The 22763-nt window shown below is 46.5% G+C and overlaps 1 protein-coding gene across 3 annotated transcripts in view; it reads left to right on the top strand.

The window, feature by feature from the left end:
* The window catches only part of LOC147697185 (interleukin-5 receptor subunit alpha-like), a 360931-nt gene that overhangs the window by 282484 nt on the left and 55684 nt on the right, over window positions 1-22763 (top strand). For all 3 annotated transcript variants that reach the window (XM_086934250.1, XM_086934252.1, XM_086934251.1), the window contains one exon: window positions 18674-18824. In XM_086934250.1, coding sequence (XP_086790376.1) covers window positions 18674-18824 — 151 coding nt within the window. The remainder of the gene's footprint in view (window positions 1-18673; window positions 18825-22763) is intronic.

Here is a 22763-nt window from a genome sequence, read left to right as displayed (position 1 = left end):
AAATAAAATTCTGCAGCTCCTTGTACTGTCCCACTGCAGCCATTTGGAGTTTCCAACAGGTGAGCGGCATACAGCCAGCGACCTGTGGGGCTCCAGTGTGTCGAGGACGACATGCTGAAGAGGGAGGCACGTTGCCGGCGGGACCTGGCAGTCGCCCGGCGGGTAGTCGAGGTGGCACCCTGTGCCCAAGAGGTGAGGCTATCTGTTGCGTCTTCTGGAGATGCGGGCCCCGCAGTCCACATTAATACCTCTATTGGGGTCTCGGTGGCCGTGTCGAGCCATGGCATGGGCGTAGTTTGGCCACCCTGGGACCTGCATTGCGGCAGGCAGTGGACTCGCTCTCCCTTGGCCGCTGCACCGAGTGGCTGAGTCATTTGCTGTGGCGTGATTGCGGCCGGGGCAGTCCTGATGCGGTGGTTGGGGGTGCACTCGACGCCCCTGGGGTGAAGCTATCCGCTGCAGTGTTGGTGCCTACCTTGGCGCCTTCCACCGAAGTGGAGTTGGCCGCCATGGAGTCCGCTTTGCGGTGGGCGACAAAGATGATTCCTTCCGGCCGCTGCTTCACGGTGAGTGGGCCTGTTGATGGGGCGGCCCTGAATACTGTTGACCCTTGAGGCCTCTGCAGCTGTGTCAGGCTGCGGCACCCCCATTCTGTGTCCTGCGTGGTTTAGGGGGTTCTGGAAGGAGCCCTGCCTGCGACTCTGATGTTGGCCTGCAGTGGTGGGACTTCTGATGGGGGAACCTGGGCCGGACTCGCACGGATTGGTGTAGCCTAGCAGCTAATTGATCGAGGGCTGGGGGTTAAGGTGTACTGTTTCACCCCTCTCCCCCAGCTCCCTCTTCACAGCATCACATCGGTGTGGGAGGTCTGCGTTGCTACAGCACTGCCTGGCTTGGGGGATCCCTTGTGGAGGATGAAACCTGGGCCTCTGAAGATATGAACCTCCCTAAAGCTATCCTTTGATAACCTATGGCTGTACTTATTGATCCGCTCACTGGGGCAGTGAAGGCATGGGGATGTGTGACGTACCCGCTAGGGGGGTTGACGGGTGCCCGGCTCACAGAAGCAGTCGGACTATGTTTCGGTGCGGCATGTGGGTGTAGTACCCTCGCGCAGCTGCTGTCTCCTGCCACCCTATTGGACTGATCGGGCTGGAGGTATTGGCCCTCAGTTGTCGTGAGGTAATGGACTGTGCTTGGATACACACCTGTGTAGTGTAGTTCCTAAATTCCCAATAGGTTCTGCGCATTGGAATAATATATCTATAGATGTGACGTAGGACTTATGTCTACTAGGTCTCTATCGGATATATTAGACTTCATTGTGAGTGCCAGCTAGCTCAGAGGTCACTAGAAACTTTCTTGAATAAACAAGAAGGGATTAGTTTCAGACAACCGCATAAACATGACAACTTTGTTTCCAAAGATAAAATTGATCTTCAGAGTTGTGGAAACAATAGATAGATATTTCACTCAGTCAATCGTGCATGCTTAGTTTCACCAGAGGTGCAGAGAAATAAAGAGACGGGCGTTTTCAATAAAAAGTATTTATTGAACAGTCTTCTTTCTCATGCAGAAGAAATGAACTGCTACAATCATAAAACTGGCTGTAAAGTATAATGCGTACAGCAAGAAGAGTATTATAGAATAATACTGTAAAAGCATGGCATGGTTTCTAAGCCATAAAATACATACATTAATAAATAAAGACTAAAAGTACTCAACTGGTGCTTCTAAAATACCCCTTCCCCGATGTACCTAACCTAAGTCTAGTACAAGGGTAGAAGTAAGTGTGGTGTAACATAAGTTAGTATTCTTTTTGCCAAGAATCTATCCAAGATTTCTCTTAGGGTCTAATCAGCTCCGTACCTTGGTTTAGAATGAAGAAGGTCTGGTATCTCTCTGTCTCAGGACTCGATTTCCCAACACCCCGCAAGGGGAGATTGGTAACACTGGAGCTGGATTTCTCAGCAAGAGAAAAGACAGCGTCTCTCAGTGCATCTGCTGGAGGGTCGGCTTCCTTCGGCACTTGCTGCAGCAGGATGCGTCGGGCAAGTAAATAGTCGAACTGCTCCAAACCACTGTGTATTTGCTTGGGCAAGTGTGGGCATATTTAGACCTTGAAGGTGCCGAGTTTGACATATAGTTGGACATAATAACATCATCAAAGAGTCTCAGTTCTTTGAAAACTCCATGAGTTCTTGGACAAATCAATATTCAAGCAAGGGGAAATCCCGAACTGCTGAAGCCGAGTTTTCCAAGAAATCGTTGTGGATTTTTGGAACTAGTGGAAGTAACCATGCCGTATTTGGACTGCATGAGCTAAGTCTAACTATGGTTATGATTTCTATGCCTATATAAGGATATGGTGATTTTTACTTATATAAGGGCAAGAATCGGGAAAACTAGGGTCCTAAAATGCTATACAAGACCTGGACGCCCTTGCCCTATACACCCATATAGAATGGCCAAAGACAAGCTGCCCATCGCAAACTCAATTTAAAGTAAGATGGATAAATATGGCGCTGCCGCTCTTATACAGGCTCAGTGGGATAAGGCAGCAACCATGCCTGACAATGCTGCACTGCTTGCAGCAATCACACAATCCCGAGAAATACTTGAGGTCAAGATCTGCGCCATGGGCTCGGATGTTATGCTGCTCCTGCAAGATCGTAGAAACACGGTGCAACGCATTACCGAGTCAGAGTCTCGGATCTCAAGGGTGGAAGACACAGTGAATACCCTTCAGAAAAAAGTATCTACCCTGGAAACACTCATGAAGGGCCTAGCGGCGTGTCTAGAAGATGCAGAGGGACGTGCTCGCAGGAATAACCTCAGTTTTGTGGGATTCTCCAAGGGCTGCGTGCATAGAAGTGTGGAGGACTTCCTCACCAAATGGCTCACAGACTGGCTTCTGCCCAAGGCATTGTCTCCATGTTTTATAATCAAACATACACACAGGGCGCTACTGCAGAAGCCACCCCCCGGTGCCCGTCCTAGGCCAATTATAGCAAAACTTCTCAATTATAAGCATAGACACACTATCCTACAAGAGGCCAGGCTAAAGGCAACCCTCACTTACACCTCTCATCACATTATGATTTTTCCGGACTATACCAAGCTGGTCCAACAGGGCCAACATTCCTTTGAAGAGGCCAAGGCCCGCCTCCGAGGCCTGAAGATCCAATACTCCCTGCTGTTCCCGGCCAGCTTGAGGGTGTCCTACCAATCTTGGACACACTTTTTTGAGACACCAGAGGAGGTGTTTAACTGGATTGATGTAGTCGTGAAGCTTAAGCCCCATACTCTATCCAGGATTAATAGAGACTCTTCATCTGGAGGTCCCAGCCATGAATTCCTCAGGACCATGGATAAGCAATGCCGCCGATCGCGCTCCAAGAAAAGATCCAAAGCCCACAGCAAATCCCATAGGCGCTTGACAGATGACCAGCCGGAGCCAGCAGCATCCTAACCAATATACCGCAGAGATCTGCATAGATACTTACCAATCTAGACTGTAAAAACACGGGGGCTACTTCTGTACATATATTCCCTTGCTGTTGGACGTTTTCATGTGCAAGGGACGTTCATCTGGGATCTATTGGATGAGAGCTGATTCTACCCCCCCCCCCCCTGTTGGGGGCGGGCGCTCATCATGCCGCGATAGATGCTTCAATGTTCATGAGGTATTGGGGAGGGAGGGAGGGCTGGGGGGTTTATGGGAAATTCTTGTTTGAGTTCAGTGCCATGGCCATCCACTACATACATAGTTCCCGTGTAGACCAGGTCACCCATGTATCTGCACCCATCCATATGTTCTATCACCAAACATGCCATTAACCATGACAGATTCCGGAAGGCGAGAGCTTCAGGACATTAGCTGGAATGTCCACAGTCTTCTCGATAAGATCAAATGTGGGCCATACTCCGCCAGGCTAAACGCTACAAGGCGGAAGTCCTGCTTCTACAAGAAACTTATCTAATGGGTACTAAGATACCGTGCTTGTCATGATTTGAATATGCCCAATCCTTCCACTCTGGGTTCATTAGGGGGTCCTGCGGCGTAGTGAACCTTATCCACCGCAGCGTTCCATACGTTCACGATAAGACATGGTCTGATCCCCAGGGCAGATACATCATAGTTTTTGGTGTCCTGTATGGTGAACCCTTCATCCTCTGCTGTGTATACGCTACTCCCCCCTTGCCTGGAAGCTTGTGGAGCGCTTGACAATGCTTTGGACAGGGATCCTACCTGGCCTAACTATAGCCGGGGGAGACTGGAATGATGTACTATGCCCTATAGGAGATAGATGGCGCAGCGAGGGGCGACTTATTGATATGAGAGATGCGAGACTACAGTCATTGACTCAGGGGATGGGATGGGTCGACACCTGGAGGAGACTACACCCTGCACAACATGAATACACATATTACTCTGGAGTGCATGAGCCATTCTCCCGCCTAGATTACATATTCATATCTGCAACCCACACCCACAGATTACTCTCTGCTGAAAGGCTGCCCAGAGGCCTATATTATCCATTGCCCGTGTTGCTGCAGGTGCATCTTGACCCCAAGTGATCCCTGTTTTGCTGGTGGCTTTCACCATGGCGGCTGCAGGATGAGCAACATAAGCTACAAATGCACACAGCAATCACAGATTATCTTTCCTATCACGTGGGTGCGGTCGAATTTCCTGCAACCCTATGGGAGGCTATGAAACCCACACTCAGGGGGTTGGATATTGCATTTTGCAATGCACAATGTAAACAACGCCGTGAGAAGCTGTTACAGACAGAGGCCCGGTTGGTCGACCTGGAGCGCAGAAGCAGAGAGGAAGATGGAAGCACAGCACGCCGACAACTGCTTAGCACACATCTAATACACGCCAGTGAATTGCTGGATGAAGCTAAAATGTATTGACTCACTACTCGCAGTCGGATTTATCAATGGGGTGATAAATCTAGTTCCCTGCTCCATCGCCTCTGTCAACAGACGCTATGCCCACAGACTGTCCCAGGTATAAGTGGTCCTGATTGGGGGATACTCACAGGCCCATGCAAATTGCAGCAAGCTTTGCCAAATACTTGACAGATCTATGTGCCCCCTGGGAGACTCTGCCAGCAAATGTTGTCCATCGGTTCCTCGCAGACCTGCCTCCGCGGGCCCTATCTGACTTGGTGCGTGAGGCTCTCGAGGCTCTATCGACAGTCAAGGAGGTGCAAAGTGCCTTGATTGATATGTGCTCAGGCAAAGCACCCGGCCCAAACGGCTTCCCATGCGAGTTCCACAAAAAATACTAATCTCAACTGATAGCTCCATATCTGGTGCCCCTCAATGCCGCTGTAGACGAGGGTTGCCTCTCGCCGTACTGGAGACATGTAGAAGTAGTCATTTCCTTAAAGCCTGGCCGACTACCTGAACTCCACTCCTCATACCGCCCAATCTCTCTTCTCAATGTCGAGGTCTAACTCCTAGCTAAGGTAATTGCCAACCGTGTAGTCCCACATATTACAGAGTTGAAGATCCACCCTGGCCAGGCTGGCTTTATGCCCATTTGAGCCACACAGCATAATATTTGTTGTGTACATAATGCCATTGTGGTTCGTGGACCGCCTAGATGGTCAGGCAGCGCTTCTCCTTGCAGACATCGACAAGGCTTTCGATTCGCTCAGCTGGACCTACCTTTTTGCATTGCTGAGTCGCCTGAATATTGGCCCTTGCCTTTTTGCATTTATTCATCTTTTATACACCGACATTACCACGTTAGACGGTGTGGCTGACTCAGCCTCGCAAACATTTTCTATCGGGCGGGGAAACCGACAGGAGTTCCCCACTTTTCCCCTACCTCTTCGCACTTGCCATGAAGCTGCTTGCAGCTTAGGTAAGGATTGATTGTCAGGTCCATGGCTTCCAGTGTTCACAAGAGGTTTCGGACCGCATAGCACTCTATGTGGATGATGTGCTTTTCTTTGTCACGCAGCCCAATAGAACTGGCCCGCGACTACTAAGGATAATGCAACTGTTTGGCAAGACCTCCATCTTATATATGAATAGGGGTAAATCCTTCCTGTGGCCCCTACGTGGGGGTGACCAACAAGGCGGATGGATGCGGGAGGTGGCGGTGGTCTCTGATGGGTTTAAATATCCAGGGGTGTTTCTGTCGGCTTCCCAGTCCACTTCATGGAACAGAAATCTGGCCCCACTATGGACACAAACCAGGGAACAGGTACTCTCGTGATCACATTTACCATTATCCCCGATACTGCCCACCTGGTTCCGACACATGAACGCAATCCCTCCCACTTTCTCTGAGGGGGTCGGAGGTACAACACGAGTGGCTTTAAGGACTTGCTTCCAATCTACTTATTGCTGGGGTATGGCAAATCCTGATATCCAGGCATACCATGCCGCCTCACATCTCCTTATTCTTAATGGCTGGTGGTACAGGGACAGACGAGATCTGGCATATGTGGTTGAACATTGGCTGATGTGCACCACGCCATTACATATGATCCTATACTCTGGCCTTAGAATGCTACTGCCTACCACCAGGACAGTGTTTCTGACCTGGAGGCGGGCATTGTGTGGTATGGGATGGTGGGGTAGATTGAAAAAGGAAACCCCCATGGCATAATGGCCTATTACACAGTTGTCACTGTCGTTTGGGTTTTGGGGCTGGGAGGCCATTGGGATCAACACAGTTGGGGCGGTCTTGCACGGTCAGCACTTAAAATCCTTCCAGGAACACCAGACAGAATATGACATGCCCCACTCCCAATTTTATAGGTACCTCTAGTTCCGTCATGCCTTCTCCCCCTAGATAGCCCATCAAGAAGACATACCTGACTTTAACCCCAATGAGGCCAAAGTCTTTATGGGAGAATTGGGTGACCATAAGATAACTAAAATATATTGCACACTTGTGACCAATGGCCCCACTACACTGAATAAAACATAAGATGCATGGCAGCTGGATTTGGGCCACATGGATGATGACGATTGGGTGGAGGCGTTGGAGTCCCCACGCAGTGCGGCTATTGCGGCACGCCTCAGACCTATTCAATTCAAATACCTCCAACTGGCCTACTTCACTGGGCATAGGCTCTGGCGCGTGGGACTGATCGCTTCCCCCCATTGCGGGGTTGCAGAGGACACTCTCATACACACGGTTTGGCAGTGCACAGCGCTGTCGAGGTTTTGGCGAGGGGTGATCACATGCCTTTCGGACGTTTTGGGATGGGATATTCCCCTTTTGCCACGGCTGGCCATGCTGCATATTACTGAGGGAATAGGGGGCAATAGGTACATGCGCCATTTGCTGTTTTTTTGTCTGATGCTGGTTACGAGCTATATCGCCAGAGCTTGAAAGGATGTGTCCCTACCGTTGGTTGTAGTCTGGAAGAAGGGCCTAGATTTCACAATGAGCCTGGTGATACCCATTTTTAAGGCGAGGGGGTGCCCTCAGCAACATCCCAAAATATAGAGGAGGTGGGCGGATCTGGAACCTGCACCCCCTATTTCTTGCTATTGGGGAGCTGTCATGATGACATGATTGTGGGGCAGCCTGGACTATGATTATGTTTCTCTTCAATATGGGTGGCTCGGAATTACATGTTTCTGACTCTATATTTCGGACATGGCACTATTGTTTGTTATTACGTTTTTCATTCAGATAGTCCGAATTTTCAAATTGTATTATCTCAATATTGCAAATGTTGATATCAGCATCACTGTCAATTATTGCATGCTACTGATAATCCTGGCTGTACCAGGACTGACTCGGCTGTCAACAACAAAATTATGTTGTATAAAAATAAAGACCATTTATAAATATATATTGATAATTTGTTTATTATTTTATATTTTTTGTAGTAGATTTAGATAGTTGTTTCTACTTTACTTTAAAGTGTATATCTATTTTAATGTTATATTTCTATTTTACATCTTATAATGTTTTGTGTTTTATTATGTAGCACATTTAATTGTAGAGATGTGTCTTGTATTTTTAATTATAGTGATTTAATAATTAAAATGGATAATAAAAAATATTATATAATATATTCATGTATAGATATATATTTATAACATGTAAATTATTATTGATGTATTTTATTTGATTATTATATTTGTTTTTAATAGTTAAATTTATTTTATAATAATTGTTAAATATTTTTACTTTTTGTTTAGATATGTTTCTTAACAATACATTGTTTAGATTTTGCAAGTTATTAAATTTGTCTTTACATTTTTTATGATATATATTTTTTTAATTGATATTTTTTAAGTTATAATGTTAAATACTTTTAAATATATATAATTACCTATGTAATGTTAAGATTTTTGTACACTTTATTTTTGGAGTCAATAATGTACTTTACATAGTATGTATGTAGAATTTATATTTTTGTCATCGATATTTCTGTGTGATACTTTTGTATCTGAATATTTTTTACCTCATTATTATGTCATAGAATAGTTGAAAGAGGTTAACGCGCAGTTGGATTTACACACTGAGTGGAATGCAGTTTATTGAGTGCTAAAGAAATCTTCAAGCTTCCAATCTGAGGGCTAAACACATTAAGTCATGCATAACCATCACGCTTGGACAAGAGAGCTCGGAAAATGAAAGACTGATAATTCAAACCTTCAAACATTTAGTCTTACAAAGATTCCCACAGCATGGCCCAGGATTATCAATGGCTTGCATTTCCCTTGCATCAAGTAAAGTGACTCAATGGCAACGCAAGTTCTTAAGTGAGATTTACAATGCCACACAGAGCCAATTTGCAGGCAGAGCAAGTTGCTGCCTTGCGTTACTCTGCCCCGGGAAGACGTTCCATCGGTGGAGCGTTGGTATCCCCATGCACCCACCGATGGTTTTTGGTACAGTCCAAATGTATTAACAATATTAAACCTGAGAATGCATCAAAATGTTATGTCTTCTCGGGCAGGCCTAACTTGGAGAAATATGTTTATTTCTCCTAGTTTTTTTCCTCTTTCTATATGTGCTGCATTCTGCAGCACACCTAGAAAGGCGAAAACGCTGCACAGGATTGATCTCGTGCAGGATGGTGTCTGGTGTCCTTGCATGCACAAAAACAATCCTGTGTGCAACACAGGCGCCCTGCAACCATAGTGCAAGGTAGCAGAGAGAGGCCGGGAATGGGCCGCATCCTAGCAGATTCCTGCCCCCTCCATTTGACGAGGCCTGTTAGTAAATCTGACCCTCGGGATGTTTACTCCATTGAGTCATTATACCTCTCGCTAAATGTGCACCAACAGAGCTCACTTTCCTTCCCAACTCTCACTGCCAACATGCATGATTTAAGAAGTCTGGCTCGCTAAGGCTGCGTTGACTCTAATGTAAATCATGAACAGGGTTCGCAAAGATATTTGGAAGAAATGTGTACAACATTTGATATTTATGTGAGCATTAAACAAAGTGTGTATTGCTTGATTTTTCAAAAATGCATGATTAAATTCACACTTCATCCTAAACAGATATATAATTTGGACTCTATTTGAGACAATATGGATCTCAGCTCACATTATTCAAAGTCCATTGTCAGGCACATGACATGTATAGCCTAAGTGTCTGGACAACACTTTAAAGCTTGCAAAAAAAGAGGACAATATTACTTAATACATCAGAGGTCCTCTGCCCAACTAAATGGCAACAGCAGCATCCAAAGTTGTTTTGCCCCTCAGAAGTGGCAGTGTCACGTCTAAGGCAGGATGACTAACCTGGACATTCAGAAGCAGCAGGAGCGATGACGTTGCCTACTTCCTTCTTCCCTAGGAACAGTCCCCCCGCCGAGTCTACGCATATACAAACTCAGTCAGGGAGACCCCCCCCCAGGGAAGGGGAAAAAATGGAGAAAGTAAAATAAACAGGCTGGCAGCCAAAAACCATCTACAGCTGGCGAAGACGTGTGAAGGGTCTGTCTGTGCTCGCTTGTAAATAGTCTGCAGAAATACACAAAAAGACACGTGTAAATACACACCCCCTCCCCAATGAACAAACAGTAGAATGAGAGGTAAAGAGACACCAGTAATACTCACTACTCTAGACTGCCACAATCATCCAAGAAGAATGTGATGAAAGAAAAATAAAGAAAAGAACAATAGATTTCCGACTGTATGTTGCTCCAATGAGAAAGCTGAAATCTTAGTCTCAATTTCGTATCTTTGCAGCTAATACGCCATCTCACTGAAGTCTCAAAGTCTAATAGCCTGTCTGTGATCTCCGGGCATCACTTCACCAAAAATAAACGTTCTGATTTGCTTCCGCGCTTCCCACAAAACAAGTAGTGATAATCACGTTAATTTCCAAAAGTCTTAAATTATTCACGGAAGCGGCCGCTTCTGTAATAGTTCCAGTGAACGCTCAGAGGCAGCAGCGTACAATATTCCTTTATAGCGTTAGGACGCTTTCTCTTGCGCTCACATACCCTGGTTCCATGAAACGCCGACTCGGCTTCTCTGCCACGGCTTCAATTCTCCAGCGCGGCGCCAGGTCAAAAGGTTAAACACGCCGTGCAGCGGATCAGCTTGCAACACGGCGTCACTCGTTCATAACTTCTTAATAGTTCCGTAATCTCCAGGGTAGGTCAAAGGATCTCGAAAGACTTTTGGAATTCCTCAGAGTTCAAAGTAGGCAGGCAACAAAAGTGACAAGCACCGGAAAAAGGAAAACAGAAAACAAATATAGAATTTCCCTCAACACAAACAACGGACTAATCTCCAGGCACTCTGGGAGATGTAGTTTTCGAATCAGGGCTTGAACGTGACAGAACCCCCTCACTAAGACCGACGTCTCGGCGGTCCACCAGGCTTTAAAGGGTGCTGAGCGTGGAAACGTCTCAGGAGGCCAGGACAGTGGAGGTTGGAACGAGGTTCCCAGGAGCGTTCCTCATGCCCATACCCTTTCCAATCAATCAAGTACTGAAGCACACCTCCCACTTTCCTTGAATCAAGCACCTCTCTCACCTCATACTCCACCTCCCCATCGATCTCTACAGGTTGTGGCCTCTTCATTTCACGAGTGCCTACCACATACGGCTTCAAAAGGGATACATGGAACACTGGGTGTATGTGCCATGTTGAGGGGAGACGTAATTTCATAGCCACTGGATTGATTACAGCAAGAATGGAATAGGGGCCAACATATTTAGGCTGCAATCTTGTATTTCCTTTCAGTTTCAGGTATCTTGTACTCAACCATACCTTGTCCCCTATCGTGTACTCAGGCGCAGGAGTTCTTTTTCTATCTGCCTGCTTTTTATCATGGTCCCTGGCTGCTGCCAACTGTTCTCCAGTCTCCTGTGCTATAGCTGTAAGGTGAGCATGATGCTCCTGGATAGAAGGGAGGGAGGATAGGCCAGGGTGTTCAAAGGGCAGAAAATTGGGATGAAAACCATTGATACAAAAGAAAGGCGAACATCCCAATGAAGAATGGGTAGCGCTATTGTAGGCAAATTCTGCCATCCACAACAACGTTCTCCATTCCTCTCCGCGCTGCAGAGTAAAACACCTCAGATACTGTTCGAGTGTTTGATTTAATCTCTCTGTTTTCCCATCTGTCTGAGGGTGATAACTTGTTGACAGACGGGCATCTATATCTAAGATGTCACACAGCGCCTTCCAAAACTTAGAGGTAAACTGAGAGCCCCTGTCAGTAATAAGAACAGAAGGCACCCCATGTAACCGCACCACGTTTTGCAGGAAAACTAAGGCCAACTCAGCAGAGGTAGGTAATTTAGTTAACGCTATAAAATGACCCATTTTGGTTAAATGGTCTATGACCACTAAGATGGTATTGTTGCCGTGACTGAGAGGCATCTCCACAATAAAATCCATAGAGACTGTATGCCATGGGGCTGGAGGGATCGGTATAGGGCGTAACAGACCACTACTTCGTTGATGGAGAGCTTTCGCCTGGATGCAAACTGGACACTGAGCTACATATTCAGTAATGTCTTTTTTCATAGTTTCCCACCAGAAATACCGAAGGACGGTTTGCAGGGTTTTCTGAACCCCCAGGTGTCCTCCTAGAGTCGAATCATGAGTCCATTTCAAAACTTGGTTTTGTAAGTCTGGTGTGTACACGTACAACAGCTTATCCCTAAAGAGGAGTCCGTTTCGAATTGTTCTTTGCTGTGGTTCAACATCAATCCACGTTTGCACATCCATTCCTTTAACTTCTTCTTCCACCTGCTTCAGGAAATCCTCAGAACTTGTGATTGCTGAAACAGAGGGGGGAAAGAAAACTTATTGAAGAATCGCAGGGGGTTCCTCAACAGGAGGAAGTTGATCTCTCACTGCAGATTCAGGTCTGGACAGTGCATCGGCTTTCCCGTTTTGCGGACCTGGACGGTATTTGATCACAAAATCAAAGTCCGAGAAGAATAACGACCATCTTAATTGGCGTGGTGTTAATGCTCGTGCACTCTTCAAGAAAAGGAGATTCCGATGATCAGTGAATATCTCCACTGTATGCCTAGCCCCCATGAGATGGTGTCTCCATTCCTCACAAGCTCTTTTTATAGCAAGCAACTCTTTGTCCGTAATGCTATAGTTTATCTCACAAGGGGATAGCTTACGGGAATAATAGGCCACCGGATGCAGTTGCCCCGTATCTGGATGTCTCTGTGACAAAATACCTCCGATAGCATAATAAGAGGCATCCGTCTCCAGTACAAAAGGTTGCCTAGTATCTGGATGTCGGAGAATAGGAGCAGTAACAAAGCATTTCTTCAAAGTTACAAAGGCGTCTTCCGCTAACTCAGACCACTTGAAGTTAGCTCCTTTTTTTAACAAATGGGTCAAAGGTTGGATAACCCTGGAGAAGTCTTTGATAAACCTTCTATAAAAGTTCGAAAATCCTAGGAAACTCTGCAAGGCTTTTACATTCGAAGGGGATTCCCACTGGATAATGGCTTGCGTTTTCTTTGTATCCATCTGTATACCATTCGGGCCGATGACATAACCCAGGAACTCCACTTCTCCTGTATGAAAGAAACATTTTTCCAACTTGGCATACAACTCATGTTGACGTAGGCGTTCCAGTACTTCCATCACATGCTGGACATGATCTTCTTCCGTGGATGAGTATATTAATATGTCATCTATATACACAATACATGACACATCCAATAAACCTCGCAAAACGTCGTCCATAAAGTACTGGAATGCTGCAGGAGCATTGCAGAGGCCAAACGGCATCACTTGATATTCATAGAGCCCATATCTAGTCCGGAAGGCAGTCTTCCACTCATCTCCACTTCGCACTCGCACCAGGTGATAGGCCCCCCTCAAATCCAGCTTGGTAAAGATTCTGGCATCTTTTAGCTGGTCCAGCAAGACGGGGATCAATGGCAATGGGTATCTATTCTTCCTGGTCACCCTATTTATAGCTCTATAGTCTATGCAAGTTCTTAAGCCTCCTTCCTTCTTAGGGATAAAGAAGAGAGGCGACGATGCAGGAGACGTAGATGGACGAATGAATCCAGATTCTAACAATGTCTTCAAGTATTGCTGAAGATATATGTTTTCTGCGTCCGTGAGAGCATAGACCCTGCTACACGGTATATTAGCGCCAGGTTCTAGCTCGATGACACAATCATAATCCCGATGAGGGGGTAATTTGCTGGCTTCCCTTTCGCTGAAGACTTCATGGTATTTTTGATACACCGGAGGGAGCGTAGTGATGGCATTCGCTCTCTTCTCTCTTCCTCCCGAAGCCAACGTGCGAGCAGGTGTTTCGAGAGTAATCTCTTCGTGAAAATGTCTTGCCATGCAATGTTCCGCACAATACACAGAATTCAAGGTGATGGAACGAGCGGCCCACTTCACCATGGGGTCATGTTGGGTTAACCATGGCATACCTAAAATCAGCCGAAACTGAGGAGCATCAATAAGATCAAAGGCTATGCGTTCATAATGTTCATGTCCTACTTGCATCAGCAATAGACAGGTATGATAACACACCAGTCCTGATGTCAAATCTGATCCGTCTACAGCCTTCACCGCTTCGGGTACTTCTTTTTCAATGCAAGGAACACCCAGCCTCCTGGCATATTGAACATCAATAAAGTTGCCCGTTGCTCCGGAATTAAGCATAGCGTGAATCATGACTGGTATATTCCCATTCCATGTAATGGTAACACACAAATTCATATGGGGCACAGCAGGTTGCATGGTATTAGCGATTGCATGAGAGACCTCTTTAACTCTGTCAAAGCTCAAATCAAAGGCCTCTGATTTGTTTGAGCTTTCTCGTTTCCCGACTCCGAAATGGGATACTCAACAGCAGGTATATTCCCACTTCTCTTTGTTTTGGCCTTGCAGTCCTTGATGAAATGACCAGGCTTTCCGCAATACATACACAGTTTTTGGTTTCTTCGACGTGTTCTTTCTTCGGTACTCAGCGGGCCTCTGATTCCCCCTATTTGCATGGGTTCTGTGGTATCCGTGGAGGAGGCTCCCTCCGATGCCGCTCTAGGTTTGGAGATTGGAAACCGCCATTCATAGCGCTGTTTATCGCCTTTCCTTTCTTGTAGACGATGATCTAACTGTATAGTCAAGTCGATCAATTCTTCACAACAAGTGGGCATGTTCACCACTTGAGCCAGAACATCCTTCAGTTCCCCTCTCAATCCTTGATAAAACAAGGAAACTCGTTTGGCAGTAGGCCAATCAGTCTCGACAACAAGACGATTAAAATGGGTAATGTACGTTAACAAATCTAGTGACCCTTGCTTTAGCGTTATAAGTTCTCTATCCAAGGACAACATATGCGCCTTGCGATCAAACAACTTACGCATCTCCTCACAAAAATCATCAAATCTAGTTAATACAGGATCGTTTTTCTCTATAAGAGGGAAGGACCAGCTTGCAGCGTTGCCACCTAGATAGGACAACATGAAAGCTGTCTTAGAATGGTCATCCGGAAATACTGTGGGTTTGCACATAAAATGCAATTTACACTGCCCCAGGAAGGTGCTGAATTTCTTAGGATCCCCCAAGAATCTCTCGGGCGGGGCCAAAGGTAGCTGAACAGGTTGTATAACCTGAATGGTAGAAGGACCCTGGCCTCCAGGAGCTAGGTGAGAAACTGAATGAACAGGGGGGGGGGGGTAATGTAGCTTCTCTGATATACTGCTTTCCCCCCGATCTGGCCCGAGCCAGTCCTTCGACATCACGTCTCACGTCTGAGAGCCCCCATCTCAGTACGCATATCATGGTTCTCCCCTCTCACTGCATCTACTTCTACCCGTAAAGCTGTCAGGGACTCTAACAAGGTTTGTAAGACAGTATTAGTATCCATCGCTCGGGCCGCAAGAAAACGTGGGCTTGTCACTCTGTCACGTCTAAGGCAGGATGACTAACCTGGACATTCAGAAGCAGCAGGAGCGATGACGTTGCCTACTTCCTTCTTCCCTAGGAACAGTCCCCCCGCCGAGTCTACGCATATACAAACTCAGTCAGGGAGACCCCCCCCAGGGAAGGGGAAAAAATGGAGAAAGTAAAATAAACAGGCTGGCAGCCAAAAACCATCTACAGCTGGCGAAGACGTGTGAAGGGTCTGTCTGTGCTCGCTTGTAAATAGTCTGCAGAAATACACAAAAAGACACGTGTAAATACACACCCCCTCCCCAATGAACAAACAGTAGAATGAGAGGTAAAGAGACACCAGTAATACTCACTACACTAGACTGCCACAATCATCCAAGAAGAATGTGATGAAAGAAAAATAAAGAAAAGAATAAACAATAGATTTCCGACTGTATGTTGCTACAATGAGAAAGCTGAAATCTTAGTTTCAATTTCGTATCTTTGCAGCTAATACGCCATCTCACTGAAGTCTCAAAGTCTAATAGCCTGTCTGTGATCTCCGGGCATCACTTCACCAAAAATAAACGTTCTGATTTGCTTCCGCGCTTCCCACAAAACAAGTAGTGATAATCACGTTAATTTCCAAAAGTCTTAAATTATTCACGGAAGCGGCCGCTTCTGTAATAGTTCCAGTGAACGCTCAGAGGCAGCAGCGTACAATATTCCTTTATAGCGTTAGGACGCTTTCTCTTGCGCTCACATACCCTGGTTCCATGAAACGCCGACTCGGCTTCTCTGCCACGGCTTCAATTCTCCAGCGCGGCTCCAGGTCAAAAGGTTAAACACGCCGTGCAGCGGATCAGCCTGCAACACGGCGTCACTCGTTCATAACTTCTTAATAGTTCCGTAATCTCCAGGGTAGGTCAAAGGATCTCGAAAGACTTCTGGAATTCCTCAGAGTTCAAAGTAGGCAGGCAACAAAAGTGATAAGCACCGGAAAAAGGAAAACAGAAAACAAATATAGAATTTCCCTCAACACAAACAACGGACTAATCTCCAGGCACTCTGGGAGATGTAGTTTTCGAATCAGGGCTTGAACGTGACAGACAGCAATTCACTGAATTTACACTGAGTGGATTCAGACCACTCCTTACCTAATCCACCTATTTTATGATTAATTTGCCTGAGAATCAGGTGCTTCTAAGAAACAGGAGCCACCAGAGTCATATAAACAGTCTTGTGCATGCAGCACCACAGGGAGTTGGGACAAGTTACTCAATGCTTCTGTGAAAAGAGTTTTATGCAAAAATGCATTGAGTCCTGAAAAAGACTGGGGTCTGTAATATACGAGTGAAATGCAACAAAGCACATTGACCCCGTAGCAAGTGTAGAGAACTTGGGGACTTTAGCTTTCATAATCTGCCTGCTAGATGTCCCTTGAACAGAGCATCTTGGCCCTAATCACGATGCATGTTTGACTGCTAATTTCCAAATGTTTGCACACTCCCTCCTTTGTTTGTTTGCCAGAAATCAATACGGATTCAAGTTATGTTGTTCATTACAAGCCCCGTGATGCAACAACCAAAGCTTGTCAGCTCATCTTCTCAAAGGAGTCCAAGCAAACAAAGGGGGTAGGTAGCATGCTGTCTGACTACCAGCACCCTTACAATGAAGTGTTACTCTCTACTGAAGGACAATTATCCTGAAACACGTGTCTAGAGATACACACCACTGGCTGAACCAACCCTGGTGGAAGAAGTTTAATTGAAGTGTTGTCATACATCGCATTTACCATAATGCGAACTGGGTGCATGGATGTTCGGCAGTGTGCTCTGTACCCTCTTTCCTTGTAGAAATAATATGTAGAAATCTGTTGCAAAAGCATGTTGACACTCCACTGTACATCTATTTGAGTATAGAACAGGGATTGTGACCCGGGAAATGCTATTCATGGTGAACACGAGACAGAGCAGTATTGGGAAATCTGCTAATAAACGTCAAATGTTTTGGATGTCCAGCTTTGTGTTGCTACATCTTGTTTAGACAGTGGTGGCTGCTCCCGTGCAGTGTTAGTAGGGCTGGGAGGAGGGGACATTTTTTAAAAAACAGGAAAGACAAAAAAAGAAAAGATCACTTTGCTGCCGCCTCTCGTCTGCCCTCTCCATCTGTGTGAACCGAAAGCAGGAAGCACCGAGGCTTCCCTAATCCAATTATGATGCTGCTGTCACCATGACAGCAGCATCGTGATTGGTATGAGTGCCATGGTTCTGCTCTCAGACAGGGGCTGGGAGCCTGGGCATGTTCCTCACCTAGACTATGCATCACAGCCGGGTGTAGAACATGTTAAGTGCGCATGACTGTTTGGTCATCCCAAGAAGTCAGGCCAAACCACCATGCGCACTTAGAAATGACCCCAAACCACTCCTCCCCCTGCTCTGCGAGCAGCCCAGCCCTGCACTGCCCTGCCACGCCCGCAAAACTGCCTCAGCATAGAAAAAGAATATGATAATAACGTTGTGTTATTATCATTTTATTTTTCCTTTTTTGAAGTGCTGGAAAGCAGTGGGGCAATGCTCCTCCGCCTTAGCGGAGGAGTCTGCCCTGCATTTAGAGCACGGAAGAAGGCAGTGTTTCTAAAAGCAAAGCTATCTGCAAAAAATAGGACATCATTTGGACATTCTGGTTGCTGCCTGGAAAGACATTGGCGGGCACCCCAATCAAGGGTAGCCCCTCCAACTTTAAACCCTCTGGTGGTACTTCTGTCCAGTACCACCAATGAAATAATGGCCATTCCAGTCACAAAAAAAATCTTCAAATGCACCCAAGCTCTACAATTCCCAGTGTGTGGGAGCCCTTAATCATGTCACAGATGGACTTGTCTACTTAAAAGGTGTAGCTTCAGGAATAACATGGGCAATAGAACTTTCCCCAGCCCTGGAATTCATGCAGAAGCCGTTTCAGGGAAAGATGTCAGCATGAAAGTCAGACCTCTCTGGATTTGGTGATCATGCCATTGTAGATGAAGAAAAAGTGCTGTGCTTTTCAATGTATCCGCCACTGCGGCAGTGTGGCTGATGCCAAACCTTAAATAAGGACCATGAGATGAAACATGGGACCTGTTTATGGTTATTGCCATGAGCACATTATTAAAAAAATATATATCAATGTTAGCAGACCACATTAACGTGGAATGATCTTTGTTTTTGTTTTTTTACACAAGAAAGGGTGTTAAATATTGTTATTTTTCATTTTAAAGAAGAAATAGTTTTTGCAGTGATTAAACATGTAATGTGAAAATCCTTTAAATTGAATGTTTTTCTTTTACATTTCACAGATATATAGTCCAGCATTCAATAAACAATCATTTACACTTACAATCCATGGATTTAAAGCAGGAAGACAATACACCGTGAAAATGAGGGCAAGTGGGTTGAACTGTGGTTTCAATTCTGAGTGGGGTGAATGGAGCCGACCAATCAAATTTGGTAAGTTTTAACTCAAATCTTTGCTGTGTCTCAATGTAGAGTACATGGACATCAATACGCTAAAATGTCTGGGGTAGCAGAAGTGACATCACACATCCTTTGACCTTAATGACATCACAAAAAGTTACATCATATGACCTTGGATCTTTCATGGCTGTGATGTCATATGATATCTGACTACAGGAGGTAGCCCATATACCCTAATGAGACTAGGGCAAACATTTGTAACATACAACAATGTCTCAAAGGGGTGTCAATAGAGCGACAATCTAACTAGTACCAAAAGTTACTAAAGGATAAATCTAGAAGGGGGAAAAAAGGGAGGAAACCAAATGTTTTGCAAACAAAAATGGAATATTCACACATTTGACATATTAAATACCATATGATCAAACAGAAAGGTTGTGCTGCTTTACATTAAATGGCATGTAACCTGTTGGATACTGTGCACAAGTGCTCGTGAAGGCTTGTGACGGCGCAAGTGACAACGTGAGGTGGTATGGACAGCGACTGTGGAGGGCGCAATGTCGAGCAAGTGAACTAAAATTGTACAAATTAAGGATACCCTAACAGTCAATGAGAGTGTAATATACAAATAATTTGTGTAGGTATCCTTGAAGAGAGCGCCAGGAATTTCGCTGTGGAGTCGACGGCGTTTCAGCCTTTAGGAATGTTAGGCCATCATCAGGACCAGGTTACATTGGTTCATATCGCTGTGGTCTGGGGCCACACCGACAATGGAAAGCCAGCTCAGGGCTTTCCCTGTGGCCTTGCAGATCCTATCCAAGAGTGTAGTATGGTTAACAGTATCAATGGCCGCACTAAGGTCCAGAAGTGTAATTGCAGTTGTACCCCCTTGATCTACTCACCTTTTAGTATCCTCCACTGCTACGAGTCCATTTTCAGTACTGTTTTTGGGGCGGAAACTGATTTGATTGTGCTGCAGGAAGGATGTGGCCTCACGATATTCAGAAAGATGCCTATTGACATATTTTTCAGCTACTTTGCTTAAGACTTGAAGAAGGGAAATTGGACAGAAATTCCCCAGTATGAGGAATCAAGATTAGGCATTTTAAGGATGGCTTGACGTTAAAATACGAACTAAATTGTTGGCCCCTCGATTGGCCCCCCATATGGCACATTTGGTCCACCCGGACCAATGCGGCTTCATCACGGGGCGGAACACCGCCATGAACCTGGGGCGCTTGAATCATGTCATTCATGAAGTTCAGGGGATGGATGAACAGATGGTGCTCGTGTCGATTGACCTGGCCAAGGCATTTGACACTGTGGACTGGGCTTATCTACAGAAGGTGCTTAAGATGATGGGCCTAGGCCCGAACTTTCGTCGGTGGGTCCGTGTTTTATATACCTCCCCCAGAGCCCGGGTAGGGTTGGGGTCTGCGCTTTCAGAGGAGTGGCGGCTGTGGAGGGGCACACGACTGGGGTGTCCCCTTTCACCGCTTCTCTTTACTCTTGCAATAGAGCCTTTGGCTGTCCGGATCCGTCTGGAAATGTCACAGTGGGGTATACGAGTGGAAGATTCGTGCAACGTTATCTCCTTATATGCAGACAATGCATTGTTTTACCTGAAGGCACCGAGGGAGGCCCTTCCTGTACTGCTTGATTAACTGGATAGGTTTGGGGGTGCGTCGGGTCTGTGGCTTAATAGGCGTAAGTCTTTGATTTACCCATTGTCGGGATTCGACTCGGGCCCGGAGTTATCTTCCTGGAGCTTGGGCTCCGCTGGGAGGTGGATACTTTTCGATACTTGGGGATTCTAGTGGCACCTACAGAGGAGAGATCCCTGGCCTGTAATATTGACAGGGTGGTCCAGTCCCTGAGGCGTTCCGTGACCTTCTGGAACACCCTCCCGCTGTCCCTCATGGGCCGACTCGCTGTCGCTAAGATGGTGATGTTGCCTAGGACTCTTTATATTCTGCAGAATACGTTATGTCCCATCCCCCTAGGGTATTTCGCACACTGAATGCGCTCCTTACGTCTCTATTGTGGGCAAACCGGCGGACTCCGGTTGCCCTTCGTACAATGGTGCGCTCCTATGATGAGGGCGGCCTCGAGGCCCCACGCTTCGATCTGTATTACTATGCTGCGCAACTGCTGCCGGCCACCAGATGGTTTGCTGACTCAGAGGTTTGGGAAACGCAGCTGTTGGCAGGTTCGACCACGGGTCAAGAGCTTCAAATGGCATTGATGAGGGGCAGGGGGGCAGATGAGACTCTGCCTTACATCGTGAGACATACGGCCAATGTCTGGCAACGCTTTGTTGAAAGGGTGCTGCGGGTGGCGCCTTTTCATAGGGACCTGTCGCTGTGGATACTGGCGCCCATGGAGGAGCTAGAGAAGAACATGTCCTTTCGGGTCTGGCGGGAGGGAGGCTGTGAGGTACTGGCGGATCTGTACCCCTCTGAAACCTTTGTAACATACGAACAGGCGGAGGAGGCTTTTGCCCTAGGTAGGGGGCAGTTCCTGCATTACCAGGGATTGCATGAGGTAGTGAGATCACTGTGGAGACAGGGTCCTGAGATTCCTCCATTGACTCACACCTGGGATGTTTTAATGACTTCTGGCCGGGGACGTCGACTCATATCCCTGTTATATGCCGCCATGCGTAGAGACTCTGCCCCGCCGGTACCTCCGGCGTGGGCGGCCTGGGAGGTGGATCTAGGCGTCCCAGTGGAACAGGGTCAACGCAAGCGCATAGGGGCACTTACGAAGAAAGTCTCATGTAATGCGCGCTTTAAGCTAATTCATTTTAATATCCTGCACCGCACCTATATAACTCCATGCTTGCTCCAATGTTACTCCCCGGGTAGGCGGGATGAGTGCCCCAGATGTGGTGTGGGGGGTGCGGGTTTCATACACTTGGCCTGGGGATGTCCTTTGGTCCAGAGTTTTGGGGGGAGGCTCTAGTCCATATTTCTGCCACAACGGGGATTCGAGTTACGCTGACTCCTTTACAATGCATGTTGGCGTTAGTACCTGAACCGAAAAAGCGGAAATTGTCTTACAAGCTGACGCAATTGATGCTGGTGCTGGCCAGGCGCAGGATAGCTATTATTTGGATGGGTCAGAGGGCCCTGAAAATTCCCAGGTGGTTGAGTGATGTCCGGGAGTGGTCTCTGGCTGAGGAAGCACATATGCAGGGTTGTAGGAGAGACAAGAAGCTGCAGGAGGACCTGTTGGCCTGGCGACTGATGTGTGCCTCGATAGGGACCCTGGATCATACCTCCCATAGTGATTCGGAGGGGACCAGTGGGGAATTATTCTCACCGATGGGCTCAGACGCTGATGACGATATGGGGGACGCCCCTGGAGTCAGGGGGGAGGGAGAGGATGACGCGGGCACTAGCCCAAACCTCACATAAAGTTCAATGTTATCTGATAATATGTAATGTGTCTTGAGTAACTATGTGTCTCAGTGTAACCTCTGGTCGACTAGCCGTGCCTTAATGAGTCCGTCAATGTCCATATGTGATGTTTTGATGCCAATGGGGGGGGAGTTTTTGTGCTTTGTTCATTTATGCAAATATCAAAAATAAAGTTAAAAAAAAAAAGGATATCTTGAACCATATTGCGTTTCCATGGCTGAGGAACCAGTCCTTCTCCAAAGAGAGGTTGGCCATCTAAAGCAAAACGGGGAAAATGATTTCTGCTCCAAGGGCAAGAATTCTAAGAGCGCAGCTTCAAGTCGGGTTCCAAATTTGATTTTACTAAAAAGTGCAACAAAGTTTTCCAAAGTAAGGGGGGAGGGAATTCTGAGAGACTGGATGAGTCATCTGAATACCGTTACTCGAGGGGGAGGAATTAGGAGTTTCATCCACTTCTTGAAAAGAGTGGTAAATGTCTGATATTTTGGTTTCAAAGTAGGTGGTCAGAGGATTGCACCTGTTGTTGCAGGGCTCAGAGGGTGGTCCGTTG

The sequence above is a fragment of the Lissotriton vulgaris genome, chromosome 8, assembly GCF_964263255.1.
Source record: "Lissotriton vulgaris chromosome 8, aLisVul1.2, whole genome shotgun sequence".
Lineage (NCBI taxonomy): Eukaryota > Metazoa > Chordata > Amphibia > Caudata > Salamandridae > Lissotriton > Lissotriton vulgaris.
This window is presented reverse-complemented; position numbering and strand designations above follow the sequence as displayed.